Below are 9,770 nucleotides of genomic sequence, written 5' to 3' on the forward strand. Positions count from 1 at the left end.
AATGTTTTTACACTGTCGGTGTATTTCAATTAAATCTATTTTAAAATAAACAGAAAAATCAAAAATATCGTATTTAATATCAAAATTTTAATATTTATTTTTTAGTGTTAATAAAATAAAAATTTAATTGATATACAGTACCAGTATAAATATCTTTTATATTTTTAGTTAATCACAATTTTGATTTATTTAAAATATTTAACTTTTATTTTAACTATTTAAAAAATAATACAAAAGAATAATTATGATTCATTAAAAATTATAAAACTTTTTGCATTGACGTGCGTAATAATTAATCACTAAAAATAAATGTCAATGTAAATGTATTTTGAATTTGGTTTCAAATTTCAAGGTACCAAATTTATTTATTTATTCTTTTATCTCTAAAATAAATATTTCTAAAATCAATCTGCTATTAATTATTTCATTGTTTGTAGCGTTTTTATTTTATTTTCTTTCTTCTTTCAAAAAACCGATGCAGTGTTGATTCTGAATTTTGGATCACGACGGAACCCTCGTTTCACCCCTTCTCTCTCCGTCGCTGCAATTGGTGCCTCCGTCGTTTTCATCATTCCAATCCCTAATTAACCCCCCAACTCACGCTTTTGCATTTTCACCTCCTCCCTTCGACTTCAACGCTATTCTCTCTTCCGATCAATAGTATCCTCAGGTATATAATTTAACCCTATCTATTTTTCGATCTAGTTTTTTCCTCTCTCTCCTTTCGATTCCGTGCAACAGCAAAACAAATTGAACTTTGCTTCGTTTTTGTGTTCGATTTTAAAAATTAGAACTTGGTTGGATCGTGTTTGTTTCATTGTTGTGTAAATAGGTATTTATGGTTGCGAATTGGGTTTGCTTAGTGAAGCAAAAAGATAAATACATATGAAATTTATGTGATTTTATGTGGCAATTAACTGGTTGAGATATGTGCTGCATTTTATCAATGATGATTTTTATTATTTTGAAGAAGGGTAGGAACTGGGATTTGAGGTAAAGGAAAAGGGGAAATTTGCAAAGTAAAGATCTTTTGCTATTTCTCTGCTGACTTGACTTTTGAAGTTGACTGTTGGTGGTATTTGAATTTTGAAGACCTTGTGTTTGTTTTGGGGAGGGGAGTTAAATTGAGAGGATTAAGGTTCCATTTTTGTGATAGGTTTTTTGGAATAAAGGAATGGTTTTTAGGTTTCAAAGATTGTTTTTTTTCTTAGGATTGAGATGTGACAGGGGCTTGGAATGTGACTATGTGAGTAATTAAATGACCTTTATCTACTGTGGCTGGAACACATAGATAATTTGCATTGATATAGGTATGTTTTTTTTATTTTTTATTTTTTATAGTGAAAGCTAGTAAAAAATTGTGGGGACTGACCAAGGAAGAATGACTAAAATGAGGGGAAATAACAAGAAGAAATTGGAAAATAAAACAACTTGAGTTTTTTCAAGGCTTAATACGAAAAATACCTTAAGAATACTGAAAATCAGTCAAGACTCTTGAATGTTGAATTATTCGGTCTAATTTGATATAGACCATTGTGACATAATTTGATCCATGTAGCCGAGACCCCACTTAGGGGATAAATCTTGGTTGTTATTGTTATTGTGGTTCATTATATTTAATCATCTTAATTCTCACATACCAAATCTAACAAAATATGGTATCAACTTTAGTTTATTACATGACTGCATGAACTTTGGCGGCAGAAAGATAACAGGATCTTTTGTGCTTATATCATATTGTATATTTCTGCTATGCAATGCTGTATGGGTGTGTGTTTGATATGACTTTCTAAGTACTCTAGGTTAGTGGAGCAAGGCTGTGGGTGAAGATGAATTTGCAACAAGTTGGGCAGCCTAAATCTTCTAATGGATATGGTCGTCGGAAATCTGAAAAAGATGGGGCATCCAAATCGGATAATAAGATTCCCCCTGGAAAATCAAATGCTGGCAGATTAGCAAGTACAGGTGAACATCTAACCCTATCTGTTTACTATTTTCTCTTTCATTTACGGTTTTACCGTCATTAAAAAAAACTATTTTAATGATACTTACTTCTGCAGGTGCAGTGACAAGTAGTAAAGGTGGTAGTTATGAGAGTCCTTCACGTGATCGACTGGTATATTTAACAACATGCCTTATTGGGCAACAGGTGGAAGTCCAGGTGAAAAATGGATCTATATACTCTGGAATATTTCATGCTACAAATACTGAGAAAGATTTTGGTATGTTCTGTTATGTTGTGTTATTGATTTTGATGTTATTGGAGACAATATTATTCTTATGCTGCTGTATCTCCAAATAGATTCTTGTTTTCTATTCAGTTATTTTTTTATATTTTAGAGATGATACTAAATATACTCTTTTTTTTAAATGACAAATGCTAGTATAGTTAGTATTTTATTGGGGGTAGGAAGCAAACCATTTTCCTCCTCCTCATCCCACTCCTTAACTCCTACACCCCAACCAACAAGCCAACCTTATATCCCTTGATTTGACGTATTTTTTACTGCTCATATCATCATCATCGCTGTTATTTAGGAATCATTTTGAAAATGGCTTGCTTGACAAAGGATGGGTCTTCGCAAGGGCAGAGCTCCGGTGCTGAATTTGTCAGCAAAGCTCCTTCTAAAACTTTAATTATACCTGGAAAAGAACTTGTACAAGTTATAGCGAAGGTTTGCTACATTTTATTTATTTACAATGTAATTTCAGTCAAATTCTGCAATGTGACTTTTTTTTTTGCTTTTAAATAAATATGTACGGAAGTGGAAACTGAATACTACTGATCAGTGCTGGAAAAGTTTTAGACTTTAGTTCCAAGATTAGGTGAAGCTGATTTGATAACATAGTCAATTTGTTCATTGACGTTATCTTTTATGTATCATTGGGGCAGGATGTTGCTGTTTCTACAGGTGACCTAGCCAGTGAACCTCACTATGATGTGCATCAGGAGATCATGGTTGATTCGGTAATATCTCAATCTCGTCATGTTGATTTAGGGAGAGAATTACACCGATGGGTACCTGATGAAGATGTTCCACAATGCCCTGAACTTGACAATATCTTTGATGGCCCTTGGAATAGGTGGGTTTATATTTCTCTTATCATCACTAGTTGAACTTATACAGAAGGATATTCACAAAAAATCTGGTTATGAATTATACTTACATAGTTATACAGTAAAGAGTAAGGGATTTTGTGGTAGGTCCTTCTTACTTATAAGGATGAGGCTTACTTGAGTTGAGTGTATGACATTGCTGCTACCATTTTTAGTATCCTGGTTTTCTTTATTTGTTTTTTCTTTCTGATTGTAATTTTTCACAGCTTCTCCATTTTTTACCTTGACAACTATTTTTGTATTCTTCTAGTTCTAGGGGCTGGGATCAGTTTGAAACGAATAAAATGTTGTTTGGGGTAAAAAGCACATTTGATGAGGAACTCTATACTACAAAGCTTGAAAAAGGGCCTCGGATGAGAGAATTGGAGATGCAAGCACTAAGAATAGCAAGAGAAATTGAGGGTGAGGAAACCCAAGATATTCATCTAGCAGAGGTTGGTGTGGGTTCAATGCATTTCAGGCCTTTGTAAATTTCTGTATATTTTTTATTTACTTGTCTGATTGAATTCCCCAAACTTAAATTTTCTCAACAGGAAAGAGGCCTTTACCCTGATGACTTTGACATTGATGAAGAGACCAGATTCTCTTCCGTATATAGGGGTAAAGGTGTTGACGATGAATATGATGAAAATGAAGACAATTTTTTGGATTCCCACAATTCTGAAACGTTTGGAGATATGTCGGATTCAGTCATAAAGAGACCAGGAAAGGTAAGTGGTGGCAAAGGCAAAAATGGAGCTCAAACATGGTCAAATTTCTCGACTATGGTATCTCTTTCAGCCAGTTATTTTTTAAGTGTTCATTTTAGTTGGTTTCAATTATTTGTCAACTTGAAGGTCACACTGGCTTTAGAGCTTGTCCTTTCTTGTGATTGAATCCTACCATGCTGTGTTTCTGTATTTCTTTAGCTACATAAAGGCACCACTCTTAATGTTGTTCACACTCTACTTGAATATTATGGTTTTTGCAGTTCCAAATATTTACTGGTCCAGTATGCTCTCTAACCTTGCTTAAACAATGTGTTCTGTTTGGTTTTTCAAATTGGTGCATCTTTTGTTTTGATATAATCAAACCAATACTTCTTGAACATCTAAATATTTTAACAAATTATAAAACATTTTTCCAAATTAAGTAGGTACTAAGTGCTGCCCTAAATTTTGCCTTGTTCTCCCTCCTCTCTTATAAAGTAATAGTTATAAAATTCAGCATAATATTTCGTTTTACCTTCTTATACTTTGATCACTTACAGTCATCTCAGTCAAAAACTGGTGGAGATATATGCCTCTCTGGTTCTTATGATCATGCTAAGCAGTTATCATCTGAAGTCTCTGGTCAAAGTTACTCATTTTCAGATGCGGAAAGCAGGTTTTTGTTTTTGCTTTTATATTTAATTGTTTTATTTCCTTCACTGTAATTTTGTGAATTTTTTTCACCAAGGGTTGCTTTTCACATAAATATTGATAGAATTTAGAAACCAGAAGAAAATGATGAAAACTGAGTATTATTTAATGCAAATCGTTGAGCTTGAAGTCTTACAATGGAGGATGAAACAGAAACTGTAAACCCGAGTTCTATGAACACCTAAACCAGAGCAGAATTGCTCCTAAACCAGAGTAACTATCTTAACAACTTTCTAACAAACTTTCTGAATGAGTCTCAATTTCCCTTCCCTCTCTCTCCTTTTATAACATAATATCCCCTAAAATTAAAGAAATATTCTAACTAACTCTCATTAGACTAAGAGTCCTATCACTACCACCCCCTTGAAAAACAGATATGTCCTCAAATCTGAGCTTGTGACGTGACCAACTGCTGAAGAACCCAGGCAAACACAGGAACTGTAGTGGAATAAACAGCAAACTGCCACTGCAGTACAATCTACAATTTAATAATTCTTCGGCTGCCTCCTAATTTTTTTCCAGGATCCTATTGTTGGCTACTTGCCAAGCTAACTGCAAAAGACCGCACCACCCGAATAGTCTCCGCTCCACTGTACTTGGGTGAAAAATGCAACAATCATAACTTTGACTAAAAAAAACAGAGTTTATTAGAAGAATCTAATGTATCTGTAGCCATTTTTGTTTCCCTGTTATATTCATCTTCAACCAGGACAGCCCAATATCACCAGAATTAAGATAGGAACAGTCCAACAACAGAGTGTGAAGAAGCAATTCCAATGCATACTGTATTCTCACTCGCATGTCCCTGATGATCATCAACAAATGAATTTTCTAAAATGAATGCTCCCAATAGACCTTAGCCTTTATCTGCCCTTCTCAGTATATTAATAGTAATGCCCTTGATGCCATTTATGATTTTATTTAACAACTCAGAAGAACAAGGTAAGAAGATTTGAATCACCTGGCTCATTTTCTTTGATGAAGAAAAAACTCTGCAACTCTATTCCCACTCTTTGCATCTCCTCGAGATTTACATCCCTTTTCTTTGCTTTGGACTGCTTCGGCAAGACAGCAACTTCATTAGAAGGGTTCAATTCCAAGACTGCGTTAATCGCGGCTGAGACGCCGTCCGATTCCAAGACTGCCGTAACAAAGGTGAAGTGTGCACTAGAGACGGCGGCAATGGACGGAAACCGGTTTGCATCTTCGCATTGGGTTTCCATCGGGTATTGGCTCGGGTCGGGTTGAAAAAGAGCAATCCGTGTGTGAAAGGTATTTACTGAACACTTCAGTGATTCTGCCCAATTTATAGTTCCCTTCCAAGAATGGGTCTGATCCAGTAGGGTTAGAATGTGACCAACTCGTGAATTGCCCATATTGCCCTTGACTCTTTCTTTCTTACTTACAAGAATGGGTTTACCGTTCCTAGTGAAATTCATCGTATTTCCATTTGATGGCGGCGAGGCTCGCTGTGGTATTGATGACGTAGGTCGACTGGCGTCTGGTGGTTTTGACGGAGGTCGCAAACCCAATCTATGCATGCGTTGTGTTTCTATCATAGTTCTTTGCACCTTCATCATCTCTAACTTCTCCGATTCGATGCACGCCTCAAATTCTTTCACTGATTTTCTTCTTGAGTTACTCATATGGAGGATTGCCGCCATTGACTGTGGTTGTTCCTTCACTTGCCGAGAAAAGGTCTCCTCCAATTGACCCTTAAACTCCCTATCCTTCATTTTCTTCTCTGGCTTCTCAGCCGCAAGGATCACATCTTTGCTCGCCAAACTTGTTTCCTTCTTCGCTGCTTCTACCTTTTCCGGCTTCACATCTGTTTGGAACTCTGTTACACAGTGCTCTTTCATAGCATTTGTTATCGGAAACACACTCCAATCAGAGCTAAGATTCTCTACAGGAATATGCCCCAAATGCTTCGCGATCTCTGTCCTCAACAATTGATGAAACTCCAACTTTAAAAGATTTGACAGATTCCTCCAATCTTCCCATTCTCACTTCAATTGCATCAATTCTCTCAACCATTCCTGCTTCCAACACTTCTTCAATCATCTTGAATGACACGTATGCTGGCTACTCGATAATCCGGAAGGTCGGACCAATGATAGAAACCAGAAAAATATGATGAACACCGAGTATTATTTAGTGCAAATTGTTGAGCTTGAAGCTCCTACAATGGAGGATGAAACAGAAACTGTAAACCATAGTTCTATGAACTCCTAAACCAGAGAGTAACTCTCCTAACAACTTCCTAACAAACTTTCTGAACGAGTCTCAACTTCCCTTCCCTCTCTCCTTTTATAACAGAATATCCCCTAAAATTAAGGAAATATTCTAACTAACTCTCATTAAGACTAAGAGTCCTATCAAATATCAACTTCACAAATTTTTTTCCAATCATTTTAACTCACAGGATTCAGGATAACTCAGTTTGTGATCTACATGGAGCCAATGGTAACACCAAGGAAGAAAATCAGACGGTGAGTTGAAGCTAAAGTGTCACAACCCTCAGCTCCCTGTGAATTGCTGTAATCTGATATTCTTAAATCTCATTCTTTTTTGCATTACTTGTTGCAGCAAGCTGAGGATGTACAGCTGTCAAAATATCAGGGTTTGTGAAGTTTCTCTCAGCTCCCCGTGAATTGATTATATCTAAACCATTATGTCTGAAGCTGTAAAGCTAATGTGGATGAAACTAAACCAATGCCATTTAAGTGGTTATTCTGCTTATCATAAATGAAGTGCTGAAGCTTTCTATCAGTACCAATGCTACTTATGAATGAAAGCTCTCACCTACATTTGAATTTCATTCATGTTGATTCTTTAAGAAATATTTGCATTCCTTTGATCATGGCAATACTTAGTGCAGATTTACGTCCAGCACTCAACTTGAAGAAAGATGGATCTGATAAAGTGGGATTATCTCCTACTAATGCCTCCTCCTATACCTCCTCTACTCATATTTCATCGAAGGTTGATGAAAAAACTGGATCACATGGAGACTTGACTGGGGGTTCAGAATCTGTCAAAGCAAGTTGGGAAACAAAGTCCTTAAATTCACGTGGAAGATCAGAAACACGTATATCATCTGGTTCAGATTTTATAGCAAGTGTGGCAACATATTCTGGTCCAAGTTTATCACCAAGTTCTTCACTTGGTTCACTGTCTTCCGACAAATCAACTCTGAATCCCTATGCGAAGGTGTGTCTGTTATAGATCGACTTTATAGAATAGGAAGCCACATTTGCAAATGCCGGTCTTTTTAATTACTGTTGTGGCATGTCTCAGAGCTTTCCTCTATTGTGGTTTCCCTTTGTTGTCAGGAATTTAAACTGAACCCTAATGCTAAGAGTTTCGTTCCGTCTCAAGCACCTGTTAGGCCTCGCTCCCCGGTGTCTGATGGTTCCTTCTATTACCCAGCAAACGCATCTACTGTACCGAGTATGCCAACCATGCCAATGGGTGTCGGAGTAAGTATTTTTTGGGAATATAAATCTCCTATGAATTGGACTCTAAATTTCTTAGTCAGGTTAAATAGTTATACTCTATAATCTCTGACTCCTCCTTGCAACCTTGATGATGTCGTATATGGTGTGCAGGTTGGAACTTCTTTTGCCGGGCCACAGCCTATGATGTATAATCCACAAGCACAAATGCCATCCCAACCATATTTTCATCAGAATGGACCACAGGTGGGATCCACTTTCGGCTCCCTCTTGTTACTTTTATGTTAACATAGAATATAAGTATTTCAGAATGATTAATTTTATTAATCCAATTGCAGTATGGACAAATTCATGGTCATCCTAGACAAGTTCTATACATGCCCAATTACCTACCTGTAAGGACTACTTTTTTTTCTTTCTTTAGTGTTAGTTTTCTAATTTTATTTGATCAATGTTGTTTTTCATTTATCTTCTTCACTCTGGTTTTGGAGACTTCACATGCGTATGCTTTGATTTTATGTATATCAGTTTTGCTGTTTTTAGCATTATGACAAATATCAAACCAGCTACCTCAATAACTTCATATACGATGTGTCATGAATGCTGGATATTCTTCCTTAAACAATCACGGAGGAGACTAAATTTCCACTATATATACTTTTAGGTAAACTTTCATGGTCAATTTATTGTTAGCTTAATCTTAGTTTTTTTTTTACAGGAGACACCACCATATAAGGGACGGAACTATTAATTGCCAAGTTGACTATGTTCTTGACAAGTTAGCCCTTGCCTGAAAAGAATTGACGAAGTGAGAGTTTCAAATGAAGAAGATAGCTTCAGCTTATGGGAGGATTCTCTCCATAGAAGTTCAATAATTTACAAGCAAGATGGTTCATTCTGGAACATAAGTTATTGATCTTTTAATCTCTCACATCTTTTGTGATTCCTGTGTTTTCCTTAATGTAGTAGCTGCTTTACTCAGATTGGCACTTTTTTCTTTATTTATCATGTTATCATGCAACATTTACTCTAATTAATATGTGTCTCCCATGGTTTAATTACTGCGGTCTTTTGACCTTTAGTCATGCCTACATCGCCATGGTTGTTAAAATCGAGTCATAACTCGTAAAACCGTCATATTTTATGTTTTTAGGTATAGATTGAGTTACGTTGTTTGTGAAATTGATTTTGGTTAAAATGTGTTATAGTCAAATTAGCGTAGTAAGCTCTTTGAAGTTGGATAGAATTGGAAGCAATTTTACTTGATTTTATTTGAGTTTATCCGATTTTAAAGAAACTAACTTGTTTTATTGGATAGTTTTAACTTTTAACAATTTTATAATTTTTTAAAATGTTTTTATAATTTGGTGACGAAATTTACTTCATTTGATACCATTTTATGAACATTTGACATTTTTTAGGCTACTTTCTTATCAGCAAGAGATAGGAAATCAACAATTTGGTTCCTCAGTTGTACGATGCTAATAGTGTAGTCCCTCAAACTAGGATTTTTTTTTTACAAAGTTTGTGAAATATCAAATTACAGACCCTAAATAATTATTCAAGGAACTGTGATAGAATAATCTCTATCGGAACTCCTGTGCGTATTGCACTTGTATTGCTGGCTGTTGAGGCAACAAAATCCGTGGTACAGTAGTTTGTCTGAATCTATCTCGAATTTGATTGAGAAAATTTGCTTTGATGGAGACGATTGATTGAGAAATTTTCCATAGATCTCTAAATGGATTTTTGTTTGTATTTTATTATTTGAAATGTATATTAGAAATTTTCACT

The 9,770-nt window shown here is 35.5% G+C and overlaps 1 protein-coding gene across 3 annotated transcripts; it reads left to right on the top strand.

Moving 5' to 3' along the window:
• Positions 1 to 430: 430 nt before the first annotated feature.
• Positions 431 to 9,061, top strand: LOC127076308 (polyadenylate-binding protein-interacting protein 3). 3 transcript variants are annotated; one of them, XM_051017926.1, is made up of 15 exons: positions 431 to 670; positions 1,803 to 1,965; positions 2,067 to 2,222; positions 2,539 to 2,675; positions 2,894 to 3,084; positions 3,369 to 3,552; positions 3,652 to 3,885; positions 4,368 to 4,483; positions 6,944 to 7,010; positions 7,108 to 7,141; positions 7,400 to 7,731; positions 7,854 to 8,000; positions 8,130 to 8,222; positions 8,315 to 8,371; positions 8,695 to 9,061. In XM_051017926.1, exons 2-15 carry the CDS (start codon positions 1,830 to 1,832, stop codon positions 8,725 to 8,727), a joined length of 1,917 nt encoding a protein of 638 aa, XP_050873883.1. In that variant the 5' UTR covers positions 431 to 670; positions 1,803 to 1,829; the 3' UTR covers positions 8,728 to 9,061. The 3 variants fall into 3 exon arrangements, with proteins under 3 accessions (XP_050873883.1, XP_050873882.1, XP_050873884.1); XM_051017925.1 differs by having other exon boundaries at positions 432 to 670; positions 2,061 to 2,222; XM_051017927.1 differs by having other exon boundaries at positions 432 to 670; positions 2,061 to 2,222; positions 3,652 to 3,828.
• The last annotated feature ends 709 nt before the right edge of the window (positions 9,062 to 9,770 follow it).

This window comes from Lathyrus oleraceus, chromosome 4 (genome assembly GCF_024323335.1).
Source record: "Lathyrus oleraceus cultivar Zhongwan6 chromosome 4, CAAS_Psat_ZW6_1.0, whole genome shotgun sequence".
In the NCBI taxonomy this organism is placed as follows: domain Eukaryota; kingdom Viridiplantae; phylum Streptophyta; class Magnoliopsida; order Fabales; family Fabaceae; genus Lathyrus; species Lathyrus oleraceus.